At 35.0% G+C, this 14,224-nt stretch overlaps 1 protein-coding gene across 2 annotated transcripts in view; it reads right to left on the minus strand.

Moving 5' to 3' along the window:
• The window catches only part of DDX10 (DEAD-box helicase 10), a 296,714-nt gene that overhangs the window by 238,929 nt on the left and 43,561 nt on the right, over positions 1–14,224 (minus strand). For both annotated transcript variants that reach the window (XM_027082372.1, XM_027082373.1), the window contains exons 10-13: positions 9,101–9,202; positions 7,826–7,913; positions 4,746–4,834; positions 1,352–1,829 (exon numbers count right to left, since the gene is read on the minus strand). In XM_027082372.1, coding sequence (XP_026938173.1) covers positions 1,352–1,829; positions 4,746–4,834; positions 7,826–7,913; positions 9,101–9,202 — 757 coding nt within the window. The remainder of the gene's footprint in view (positions 1–1,351; positions 1,830–4,745; positions 4,835–7,825; positions 7,914–9,100; positions 9,203–14,224) is intronic.

Genomic DNA, 14,224 nt, shown 5'->3' on the forward strand with positions numbered 1-14,224 from the left:
AGTAAGAATACCTAGATTCAAACTCCGACTTTGCCAATAATTAATTGTGCACCTCACTATTTTATTATCTCTGTATCTCCGTTATTTTCCTCTTACTTGTATAATGATAGAGTACCTACCTATAGGGTTATTCAAGGACCAAATGAGATAATGTTTAGAAAATGCCTAATACATAAAGTACTCAGTAAGTATGTTTGCTACTTTTAAAGTTTTTATTTAGTTACTTTAAAAAGCACCTATCCAGGGCTTCCCTGGTGGCACAGTGGTTAAGAATCCGCCTGCCAATGCAGGGGACACGGGTTCGAGCCCTGGTCTGGGAAGACCCCACATGCGGTGGAGCAACTAGGCCCGTGAGCCACAACTACTGAGCCTGCGCTCTAGAGCCCACGCGCCACATCTACTGAAGCCCATGTGCTCTAGAGCCCAGGCTCTGCAGCAAGAGAAGCCACTGCAGTGAGAAGCCCATGCTCTCTTCAACTAGAGAAAGCCGCACACAGCAATGAAGATCCAACACAGCCAAAAATAATAATTAATTAATTAATTTTAAAAAACACCTATCCAAGTTTCATAGTTCAAAATTTAATATTTCCTATTGTGACTCTTGTCACAATATTGTATAAAGAATTGTATAAGGAATAAGAGTTCAGGTTCATTTTTCATTCAATTCTCTCCAAAGAAATGATCAAGAATAAGGCATACAAAATTAAAACGAAAATAAGGGAAGGGTGGAGAAACATATTTACTGTGCACCTACAAGTACCCCAGGAAACAGGTGCTTTACCTTGATTATCTCTTTTATTCCTCCTAGCAGGTGCCTAGTGAGAAACAAAGGACCTATGTGAAACTTAATAAACCTTCATAAGCGGCCTTTAAATAGAAGTGCTGGCTTTCTTTTTAAGATTCTGGATTGGTGCCCAAAACCAAATGTCTCATTAAAAGTTTAGAGAGATTGAATTGTTGTAAGGAATATTTATAATTATTTAAATCAGAAAGTAGTATACTAAGAATCACAGTGAAGGATCCTCACATCATAAACCACGAAACCCCATCACCTTATTACTTAATGTTATAATCATGAAACTGGCTACTTTTTAAAACATGCACCAGAAAACCAATAAATGAAAAGATTAAAGCTGTCAACCTCTTAGAATTCCCAAAGTTATGAAAAATGAGAATTCTTTAGCACCTATTCCATCATTAAAGATGGAGAAGGAGGGAGAGTTCACAGCAAAGAAAGTCATTCTACAAATTTCTCCTGGTTATTTTCCCACAGTTCCCCAAAGGCAACAGGCAGCACGTGGTAAGAAGTGGTAGGAAATAATAGAAGATCCTCCACTAGGGGTAAACTTACCTGTAATGTTTTATTCTCTTTAAGATCCAACCCAAACACATTGCGCCTCTTCACCTTAATGAAGTCAGCATTGAGGCCATCGTCCTCCTCATCATCATCATCTCTGTCCAAGAACTGCACAGGAACTTCTTTGTTCTTCTGTGGCTCTTTGTTGCTAGAGACAGACTGAGGTTGAGACCCTTTTGTTTTTCCCAGTTTCTCTTCCATTTCTTGTTCACATTCTTTCTCTTCTTCCTCTCCATCACTAATACCACTAGCCAGTCTGTACTCTGTCCCTTCTGGTATTTTCCCACCTTTCTGGAGAATAGACATTTTCTCATTGAAGTAGGCTCTAAATTCTTCCACTTCATCACTGGTGAGGGAGAGAGTCCTTGGCTCAATTACTTTATTATCTTGACTCACTACCAGTTCTTTGTTGGGTTGTTTTTGCATTCTCTGAAGAAATCTTACCCGTGGTGCCACAGCAAGACCAAGAGACCTTAAATATGAGCAAATGAAAACAGTTATCTCAGCACACTGATGGTGTGTTTATGAGTTTATTATGAAACAGTTTCTCAGGAGTTGAGATTTTTGGAAATTTTTTTTTTAAGAAAATGTTCCTCTGAGATACAACTCCACCTTGACACATTAGGTGATCTAAAAGATAATGAATACCTGTCAGAAAATATTGGAGATACCCCATTTTCCATTAAGATGGTAACACAGTTAACAAAATAAAGAGCATGAGACCAGAAGCAAGGGAACAGTTCAACTACTAAATCTGCCTATTTCCAGTATAACTCTCTCAGCCTCAGTTTTCTCAAATGTGAGATAACAATACCTACCAGGCCTATCTCACAGCTGTTATAAATATCTGATGTACTAACTATATGAAAATACTTTGTAAAATATAAATACTAAAGCTGGAAAAGGCATGACCATGAAAGAACAAAACACAGTTCTCTGCAATGAATAAACTCAAGTATTATCATCCTCCCTTCTAACACACATAATGTGGCACAATCACTTCTATAAAAATGGATTTTTAAACTTGAGACCAAAAAAGAAAAAAAAAATCTTATTTTCTCCTTCTAAGATCAAGATTTACTTTATGGTCAGGTCTTTCCTAGCTTCTAAGTTCCCACAGATGGATTGAAAAGAAACTCTTAAAGCAAGGCCTGCTATAATAAAAAGCTAACATTAGAAAATGGACCAACTGCCTTTTTCCTATAAGACACAATTCACAGAAACTGAGAGGTGTGGTTGTAAAACCTGGATTCATAAATAGAACTGTTGAGGTTAAAATCCTGGCTCTGTCACCTATAAGCTATATGATCAAAGGACATTATTAAACCTCTCTATACCTCAGTCCTCTCATTTGCAAAATGGCATGACAAGAGTACCTACATTATAGGATCATTATAAAAATAAAATGAGTTCACAGAGGCAATGCATCTATTATAGTGCCTAACACACAGGCAGCCACTACTGAGCACTTGTCATTATTACTGTTATAGGGGATACAGTTAGGATCACAAACTCAATACGCATCAGAGCATTTCTCTCAATGTATTACAGTTACATTTACATGTCTTTCTCTGCTACTAAACTTGGACCTCCTTTAAGGTAGAAGTACATAACCATACATCTATAATTTTTTTTTTTTTTTTTTGCAGTACGCGAGCCTCTCACTGTTGTGGCCTCTCCCCTTGCGGAGCACAGGCTCCAGACGCGCAGGCTCATCGGCCATGGCTCACGGGCCTAGCCGCTCCGTGGCATGTGGGATCTTCCCAGACTGGGGCACGAACCCGTGTCCCCTGCATCGGCAGGCGGACTCTCAACCACTGCGCCACCAGGGAAGCCCCACATCTATAATTTTAATGCCTAGCTCAATGAACTAGATATATTAGGTATTTAAAACATATTTCTTTAATATTCAAAAAAGTATTTTACTAATATAAATAAATAAAATATATTTCTTCAGTAAAATAGTTTTTTAAATCTTTATTTTATCCCACATACATAGCACTGTTTTAGGTATCAAAGGCTTCTAAAGGAAATTATAGATCAAGGAAATTATACATCTAAAATCCACAAAAATTAAATTAAAACACCAAGTTAAACTGTACCAGTAATTTAGGCTCAGAATTTAACTTTCTGCTTCCCTAAGCATCACCAACAAAAAGCAAAGGTCTTCAACTGTAAACAGATGAGATTTACTGGCATCTGTGGCAACAAAATGTCCTCTAAATATGGCCCTGCAGCATTAAAAGACCTGTGCCTCTCCTGTTTGCTAATATCTCAGCTATGTCAATGAGAAAACCAGGAAACCAGGATAGAATTTCATGAAGCACAAAAATCAGCTAATAACCTAAACCATGAATCATATTCAGAAATTTTAAAATTCGTAAAGAGATAAGCAAACAAAAACATGTTATCCCTGGCATGTGATTTTCCATCCATTACCTAAACAAAAAGTCAGTGACCTTACTTTGTTATCTAGCAAATTAAATGGCTCTAAAATGTTACAACTGACAAATTACCTGTTATAATGAACTTGCAATGTAACATGAAGAATGGAAAACAGCAGCTCACTCGGATACAAGTTTTTATTAGACTCAAAGGTAAAGGTACTCGAATTCCTGGAAAGCAGGCCAAATACACAGACCTTGCTTTGAAAGTACATATTTCATCACAGACTAGGAGATTTCAATCTGACATTCAAAGTATGAGTAACCTTAAGGGTGCTTCTATAGGATTTTGTCAATGCTTTTCCCACAAGTGGGACCCCATTGAAAAAACAGATGCTCCTCCTTTATACCTGAAAAGATTAGGAAAAAAAATCCTTCAACTACTAAGCCAAAACAAGACCAAGAGTTCCGTTTTCATATAATAGTAACCACAATTACTAAAGAGAGACATTTTGCCATGGTAACTGTGAGCACATGTAAGAAACATCAAGACACAAAGAATATCCAGGCAATAAGCAGCATGGGAAACCAATCTAAAAGAAGGGAAGAACTGACAAAGAGACTTGCATCCAAAGCATAAAAAGAACTACAGTAAACCAAGCCAGCTTTTTAGAAAACAAGAGGGCTACAGACATTTAAAGATTTCAAAGAATGCTTGTCAATTGCTCTCCATCTCCTTTAAGCCCAAACTACAGGAAACTGCCAGTGTAACTTTCAGGAATTCATACTTACAAGTTAAGAAACTTCTTCCTGACTGAAATTCCTGACAACTGAAAGCTCAACAAGTTTTCTACAGTTTATATAATCTTTTTCTCTGCAAATCTTCAACAGATTCTTTTAAGGTAAGGCACAGTGGTTTAAACTAAGACTCTCAAAACCAGGTTTCAAGCAAATTCCCTCTAACTTTAAGGATTCACAAACAAAACTATAATATGAATACTTACAGGGCATATTCAGGTATAGGTAACTTGCTCACATCAAATATTTCTTTATCCTTCATCAGATACACTGAACGTATGTAGGAGACAAAACACTGTAAACATAAAAGGCTGAAGTGTAAGATATATACTAGTCAGAAATGGAAAATGAATTTTAACTGAGATAAAAAAATTAATCAAAAGGATAAATTCAACAGTAGTGAAAAACCTCAAAAATAGCTGAGTATATGTCATCTCACAAAAACAAAAAAACCTACCTTTTTCGAATTGTAATATTAGAAAAGACTTTAAATTTGGTTTCATCAAGCCAACTCAACATAAAACATAACCTTCTCAAAAAGCTATTCTAGAAGTTAATATCATTCAGGTGCATTAATATGGAAAAACACAGGCTTTGGAATAATACAGTTGAAATCTGAGCTCCACATCTTACTAGCTGAGCAAGTTTCTCATTTCTCTGTCAGTTTCCTCATCTATCAAACATAATATAACAGTACCTTCTACTCAGAGTGTTATGAGAATTAAATGAGAAAAATGCATGTAGAGTACTCGGCATTTCTTCTGGAATACATTAAGTACCAATGAATACCAGTTATAAGTAATAATTATTACTTGAAAACATCCTTTGACTACTACAACAAAATTTTACTGTACTTAAATTAAGCTTAATAAAATCATAACAGGAAAAGTTTATTCCTAAAGCTTTTTCTTTTTTATTATAATTTCAAGTAATTAGTTGTCATTATAATTTCAAGTAATCTGTCATTAACTTGTAATATTTTTCTTGTTTGCGTTAAAAAAAAAAGAAAGTAAACTATCTTTATACCAAGAGCTATTGCAAACTAAAAAGTAAACATGGTCCTGGATCCTCTGTCAGTCTGTAAAATAAACAGGCAGCAAAGATGGTGAAACATATGTAAGCAGGAGTTTTATTTTTTGATTTTAAAATTAATTTTTATACAGTATATTTAATTCCCATTTCTATATTTCCTAAACTTCACATTTTCTCTAACTTTACACTAATCCTTTCTTCAAACCATTTACACTAATCTTCAAACCATTTTCCCTGTCTCCATAGGCATTAAAATGAATAATTCAAGGATAATTTTTTCCCCTACAATAGTCCACAAGAAATCATCCCAGTTTCTTATTGTTTTTGTTCTATCCAGATTATAATAAAAGCTAGAAAATTGCTTCTATGAAATTCGATAGCTTGCTGCAGCTGACAACAGTTAGCCGTTCTGCTAAACCATGCGTGACACCCAGTAAATCACATCATTTATTTCAATGTGCTTTTCTATAATCTTATTCTGGAAGGCTCATTTGTTATATGCAGAAACCAGTGAAACGACATCCTTCCAGTGTTTCATATTTCCTGATTCATAATAGAATGACCTAAGTATGCACAAAGTCATGACATCAGAATTCATGTATATTATTTTCAAATGTGCATACTATTTCCAAAGCTTCTAAAAGATTTAACTCCTAGCTTAAAGTATGTCTGCTAGGCAAAACATGCACACAAATGTTTCCATGCCTAAATATATGCCCAAAAACTAAGAAAAAAAAAATCTGTTTACAGACCCTTTTCATTAGATTTCAGGTGAAGTGAGCTTACAGAAGTTTAACTACGCACAGTTCATCATTTGATTCTCTTATACTCTGGAACTTCTCCTGATGTATCATGGAAGTTCTGAAGAAAGACCTGGATTTAAATCTTAGGTCTGCCACTTAATAGCTACGTCACCCTGGACAATTTTTAATTTCCTCAGCTCCTATTTTCCCATCTATAAAATCAAATCAATATCACCTACCTCATAGGTTGTTGGCAAGATTAAACAACACAATGCATATCAAACTGTCATGTAAAAAAAAAAAAAACCAAACTGTCATGTAATAGGGTCATGCTGCAGCTAAGTGCCTAGCACATACTAAGCATCTGAATTTTAGCTTTCATCATTAATGTTGGTATTTTAAGCACAGTGACAATAATTTGATAAAATATAACCTAAGTTAATTTTTTAAACATAAGATCTTCTCTTTAAATAAAACTTCTTTGCTTAGAATATCCACTTTCAAAACCATCACACAAAAGACTGACTACTGACTTTCTGCTCAGGCTCCTCTGTCTACTGAGGATGCCCTTTCCATGCCTCCTCTTTATTTTCTTCCTCCAATCTCTGAATCCCTACTCTTTAAATCATTGTTGAGTTATGGGAGATGCAGATGTAGATATCGTATGTAGATCTCGTAACTAAAATATAAGTAAACAAGTGCTGAAAATGAAGAACTTCATAACAGGGACTCAAATATTTGTCAATTCAAAGATTGGACAGCTATAAGCACAACGCAAAATAATTTCACATCTTCCTTTTCTAAAGAATCTACTGCTGGGTGCTCTAAGAACCAAAAAATAAGTATAACTAAAAGTGACAATTCTTTGAGTATTTGCTAATCAAGAGGATTTCTAAGTCCAAAAAAAGCAGTTTGGGAACACTGTCATACTTATAGATTAAAATCTCATTCCTAAAGAGAATTTAGCAAGAGTGCTATGCTTTCTAGAAATTTAACCTAATATAAGATATTAATTTTACAGTCAAGAAAGTGCAGTCAGAAGTTAATAAAAACTTTACTGAAGAAATCAAAAGTTGATAACCTTATCAAGTATATTAGAAATCCAGCCATTGTACACTTAAAAATCAGAGTATTTTCTATATGTCTGACAAGACTATGGACAAATAATAGACATTTTTCCAAGTTACTATAAGAAATATATACTTTTAGGACTTCCCTGGCGGTCCAGTGGTTAAGACTCCACGCTTCCACTGCAAGGGACATGGGTTCAATCCCCTGGTTTGGGAACCAAGATCCCACATGCCATGTGGTGCAGCCAAAAATTTTTTAAAAAAAAAGAAAGAAATACATAATTTTTTCAAAGTTAAAGAATAAGTTAAACTTACCTGAACTTTATACTACCTGAATATCTGAAGCATAACTATGCAACCTAGAAGTAGTAGAAAATGATACAACGTAACTTTATTATATGCTCTATTCCACTGAAGGTATCAAATTCAAAAATGACTTACCCTTTGAGCTCTTTCTTTTAAATCTTGATCTTGAGCTAAAAGCGATTCCAATTTTTTCTGAATGTCTGTAAGTTTTTCTGGATTGATTCTTTTGTAACAAAAAGATAAAGATTAAACTAAGACATCTCAATTTTAGAAACTGAAAACAGTATACAGTATTTTCTATTTTCCTCAGTATTTTTAAAATCTATAACATTATTTCTCATCTATGACCCAGATTAGACTGAAATTACACTAGACAGAAATTTGACTCTGCATATTTTGAATAATGCAGGAAAAAAATGTAAAATTCACATTTTCTCTAAACAACCCATGCTGACTGACTGAAAGATTAGGTTAACACCACAATTAGCAATGTTCACTTCTTAAGTCTTTAAGGATAGAAAGTAGCCTCTTGTGGGAGGTAGATCATCAATGAAATGGAATAAATGAAAGCAAACGTCACTTTTATACAATTTCCGTTTTCAGTCAAATACCATAAAACAAAAGTCAAATAATAAACAAGTAGCCAAGGATATAAATATTGTTTTCCTTATCTAGAAATCAGGCATAACATAATAGAATGGTTACTTAAATCTGCCCGGGGTTTAGAATGAAAATTACAGGAAAGAATGTAATTCTTACAAGCATCTATTCTAGGTTTCACAAAGGAAATTCCACTTGTTTCCCTGATTTTAGACTGAACAATTTTGTTCCTGAAAAGCTGGAGTGGTAATAGGTGGTGGCAGATGAGGTGTTTTTTACTTTTTTTAATTACAGAAAATATCAAAATATACAAAGGTAGAAAACTTTCACTCAGCCTCAACAATTATCAACTCACACCCAATCTTGTTTCATCTAAACTCTTATCCACTCCTCCACCACATCTAACCACCCTCCCAAGTTACTTTCCTCCAGATGAAAGCAGGGTGTTTCAAGGGCCCCAATATAAGTGAGACTACAATCAATTCTGCTGACACTCAATCTAAACATCTTCAATGACAGGAGAGGACAATCCTCTGAAATAGACAGACAACCCCAAAAATAAGTTCAGCCAAGAGGTTTAATTCTTTCAACCATCAATGCCTCCTGATGCTAACAAGGTCTCTTTTTCATCTTGTTTTCTCCGATGACAGTCTTCTAAAAAAGTTGTTAAAAACAAAGCAAACAAAAAGTCCAAAATCATAGAGCAGAAAAGCTTAGAGGGAGGAGGGAATTAGGTATACATAATTAGGCATAATAATTTCATGCCTTCATTTTTCTAACAATAATATCAAGACAGCAAATAGTTCTTACTTGATTTCCTTCACAGGCACTTTCTTCTGAAGAAGCTGCTGCACCATCCCTTTTTCTTCTGAGGGAAGCAAAATTAATAAAGCTTCACCATCCTCTTTGTACCTAAACAAAAAACAAACAAAATCCCTTCCACATTAATGCCATCTGCACTTTACATTTTAACAGTTTGATGAACAGGTAACAAGAAAGCAAGTTCAGCAAATTAGTAAATATGAGGAATACCATTTTTTTTAACTTCTGTGACAACAGAAAACTAGGGCTCTTGAACACCTTTTTCAAAATTCATCACTAGTTACAATTCCCATTGATTTTTAGGCTATACCACAGTAGAAGAAACAAATCAATTAAGAAGAATTTCTTAAATAACGGTCTACCTATAGCAAGGAGACAATTTCTCATTCAAGTCACAAGACTGATGTAATAAAATTAATCATTTAATAAACATGGCTCCCAATACATTAAGGAAATCTAATCATCTTCCTGGAAATTTTTCTTCTACCTTGGGAATAACATGGTTCAGAGTTCAGAGGCATCAGTTATAAGGAATGGATCTCTGCTCCGCTGAAAAACTTACTACCTCTAATCCATGATTTCTCTTCCTTCACCTAGTATATAGGTGCACCATCAAAAATTTCTATGTAAGTGGGCCATAAGGCACCCCATAGTTACTTAAGCTTCTTGTGCTACTTATATACAGATTTCCTGGATACCTTAGATATTACATGAAAGCAGTAAGACAGAATAGAATCAGATATTTGTAGAAATTTCTTAAAGACAAAGAATTCTCTTCAGGGTTCATGCTATAAATATGAGGGGCAAATAAATTTTTATAGTTAACCAAATAAACTATTTACTGAAAAACTTTGTGCCAGGTATAAATTATGAAGAACACAAATAAATAGAAGATGAATATCCCTGCCTTCAGTGATCCAACAATATGGTTACCAGAAAAGACAAACTCACACAAAAGCAAGAGCCTCAAAAAACAGTCCCAAAATGGTAAATCACCAAGTGTCAAAGGATAACCACTGGCAATAAAGCGCCATGAACTCAGAAGTGAAAGGAGGACACTAAGGGTTAGCCAGAGAAAAAGAGAAACATGTCACAGCAGATGGAATTTGACATGGGCCTTAAAAATGGATAGAAAGGGAAAAGCTAAGGTATTCCAAAGAGGAAAAATGGCATGAACAAAGGAGCGGGAACCAGAAAATACAAGACAAACACAGAGTAAACTAAAGATAGGAGAAATTCAACTGAAGCCAGTGTATGTAAGTGCACAGCAGGAAAGACTGCCGGAAGGTACATGAGAGTCTGGTTTTAGAGGACCTTGGATAAGTCTCTAGAGAGACCAACTACCACTGTATATAAGCAGACCTTTATCACTGTACACTGGAGGGAATATGACTTTGTTGACTTACTGTCAATCCAAAGACTGAAGAGCAATTTTTACCTCACATGTTGATTTCAAAATTCTATTCCTACACAAAAGGGTAAAAAAACTCCAGTGTAATAGCATTACAAAAGTATGTGTTTATATATTTTTATGTGTACCCAGACACATAGAAAAGTATGAAATAAAACATCAAAAGTATTAAAAGGTTAAAGTTAATTCATAAATTTAAAAAAATTAAGGGGCTACCATATACCAGGCACTGAAATAGAGTGATAAAACAGATACAGTTCTGGCTGTCACAGAGTTTACAGACTATTAGGGATAGACATAAAACCCGTAATAACAACAAAGTGATATGACTGCTACAGTAGACATATGGGAAGCTACAAAAACACATAACACAGAGCTCTACACAATGTGCTCTAGGAGTTTAAAAAAAAAAAAGAAAGAAAAAACTGCCCTGAGAAAATGACATCTAAGAGCTGAGATTTAAAGAACAATTAGGAATTAGTCAACTGTTAGGGGAGAGTCAAGTTTTCCAGGGAGAAAACAGCATTTGAGAGAGTCCAATGGGTAGTTTTGTCTACTTTGTGCTTGTTTGTTTATTCCATGTTTTCTAAATGCTTGTGTATTAAACAGGGAGATGAAAGTAATTAAGCATACATTTACTCCTTTTACAAAGAATCTGTTTCACAACTGAAAAACTTCTTCACTGTATTTTAATACAGACTAGTATGACTCAAATGTTTCATCTTAATTTACTATGAAGAAATATGAATTTAAAGCATTTCCCCTAAGCAATGTTGGACTAAACTATCTGTGAGCAGAAATTATTAGTCTATGAAGTAGTGAGGTACCTGAACAAACAAGATATCTGAGAGACATCACAACTACTGAAATTCTAAAATTTTACCAAGGACAGGGTGAAGGTCAAAGAGGACACAGATCAGTCAATACTGACTCACTATGTATGCACTTACCAAATACCCTCAAAGCAGACCGACTCTTGAAGTAAAATCAGTTACCTTCATAAGTAAAAAAGCTTATTTCATGTGGTACAAAGAAAAACAATTAGGAATAAGGGAGATGAGTGGGTTGAAGGATAACACACGCTTCTAACATTCCACATCCAAATTCAGAGATGGAGAAAGAAAATAAAAAGGCTTCCAAAGTCTACTTAGGCCAGAGCTGTAGCAAAGGGGTAAAGAGAAATCTCTAGGATATCAAAAGGGAATCCAATGAAGATCTCAATCTTCAGACTGACTCATAAGCAAAAATAAGTCTAACCATCTACATCTATCTTATCTACCCATTCATGCATCCAGGGACAATCTAGGAGGATAAGTCACGAGTAATGTCACCAAGGGGTCATATTCAAACCTTTAACAGAATATACCTAACAGAATATACACATAAAAGGCTAAGGTTAAGACAGACTGCAACACTGAAATTTAGAAGAAAAAGATTCCCAAAGGAAAATGGAAAAACATGTCCAAAGTCGAATCCCACAAAGCAAGCATCTTTTAATAAAGATCATCACTGGTTATTTTACCTATTTTACATCACACACATCTTTTCCCAGAAACAATGTAAAGCACAAATTATCTCCCACATACCAACACCCAAAATTTTCCAGTAAGCTTTTATTACAAAAAGAAAAGCACTTTTAAAAAAGCATAAGCACATTTGCCCCCCTTTTTAAAAAATGCTTACAAGAATAATCTATTTACCCATGAGCTAGCTTTTATATTTCCAAAGCAATATCCAAGACCCAAGGCTAAATATATGCATAGAGAAATAAATGTTCTTCATAAGACCTACATTTTAAAGTTCTATATATTTAGACAGATTATTTTAAGAAACACTGTAGGCATCAAAAAAAAAAAAAAAAAAACTGCCCTGCATCTGAAACAAAACAAAAAGTCTCATTTTTACCATCAGTGTTAATACCATCAGTTACATTTATGTAACTCTTCAGAATTTATGATAAGCTTCATTTTACATTAATTTGCCAATCTTAAAAGCAAGCAACCAATTGAGGAAGCAAATAAAAAAGTTCCTGAAAGGCCAAGAAATTGGCCTAAATAAATAAATAATCAGCTGATGACTACATAATGAGCTGATGACTACACTTTCACTTCCATACTCCTTTTCAACTATAGCAGGATTCTGTCCGGAAAGAAGGATCCTCAATAGGTTGACCGTAACTGTCTGATATCAGGAAACTTACTTCTACACCCTACAGCTCACTTGTATCTCTAGCTAAATTAGGAGATCCAAACCACTGACTCTTGGATCCCAATGGTAATTCTTCCAATGAAATAACCTTGAAACAATATGGCCAGAGGAAGGGAAAAAGGCCTTGCCATTCTGGCAATAGTTTGCCTTCTACCCAAGAACCATTAATCCACCAATTCAGATTCCTCAACACAAACTCCATTCTAGTTGAGTCTTTAAATGGCCCTTAAACCTTGCTCACTCCTACCTTCAACAACTGCTGCAGCAGGATCTGACAGTGTTCACAACTGCCACTCTGAGTTCTCCCAGCCTGGTTCTCCAGGTTATCAATCAGGTTATAAAAGAATGTTTAGAAGGATTCGACTTTTGTAATTTAAAAAAATATATATACAAACATACACGAAAAAGAAATTTTTCTAGGTGGTAGAATTTGGGTGGTTTAACTGTTTTGCCCATTGTCTCAAATTTGTATAATAAATAAGCATGTCTTTTGTAATAAAACACAAGTTAGTAAAAACTTTATAAGCTTTAAAAATCTACATCTAACTCTTACCTTGTTTAACACATCCTAGTACTACCAATATTAGTGTATTCTCTTATCTTGACCATTAAATTAACATGTATGAATTTGACTTTCAGACCTAACATATATCGTATGTACCTAAAAGCTGGTGACTAAATATTTGGTGGGTGAAAAAATGCAAACAAACCACTAGATGTTGCACTAGCAGATGAAATACTGGATTTGGAATCAACAGAACTGATTTCAAGTTCCAGTTCTACTATTCATTAGCTTTATAAACTTGGATAATGAGTCATTTTATCACTATATATTGTATTTTCTTATTTATAAATTATACAGTTTGAGTGAGATGATCTAGGTCCCTTTAGGACCTTAATTTTAACACCTGTGACTGTATTAATATACGAGTCATTGTTCACAATACAAGTATGATCAAGAGGTGGAGAAATGGAGACAACTGTTGGTCACACTCTGCTATTCCACAGCCCTTCTCTCTTTTGTCCCCGCCCTGTGTCTGCTTCTATTCTCCCTATGCCTTAGCCTTACCTGTGGCAACCAGCCCCAAGAGTTCCTATCACTGTGGGAGGACAGTGCAGTCAGCCATACAGAGGCAGACAGACAGCCATAAGAATCAGAGTCCAATTGTTCTGCTCCTCCTGCACAACGTGGTACAAAGCAGAGCTTATTCCAGGATCTAAAGATACTACACTAGATTTAAAAAATAAAAAGACAGACTGGGAAATATTCCAGGAAAGATGAAGTCATCTGCAGCCTAAGATCTTAGAAATACAAACAGGTATACTACATAGGCTCAACAGTTTGACAAATGAGGTTCACCATAAAATAACTGGAAAGAAGCCAAGCTGGCTAACATGCATTGCATGGAAAGCTTCTAGCAAACTGAGTAAGTATAAGGATTTATGAAGTTCACAGGGTAAGGGTAGAAAACATTAAACTCTGTCAACTCTGT

The sequence above is a fragment of the Aethalodelphis obliquidens genome, unplaced genomic scaffold, assembly GCF_003676395.1.
Source record: "Aethalodelphis obliquidens isolate GAN/ISIS:26980383/991018 unplaced genomic scaffold, ASM367639v1 scaffold46, whole genome shotgun sequence".
Classification (NCBI taxonomy): domain Eukaryota; kingdom Metazoa; phylum Chordata; class Mammalia; order Artiodactyla; family Delphinidae; genus Aethalodelphis; species Aethalodelphis obliquidens.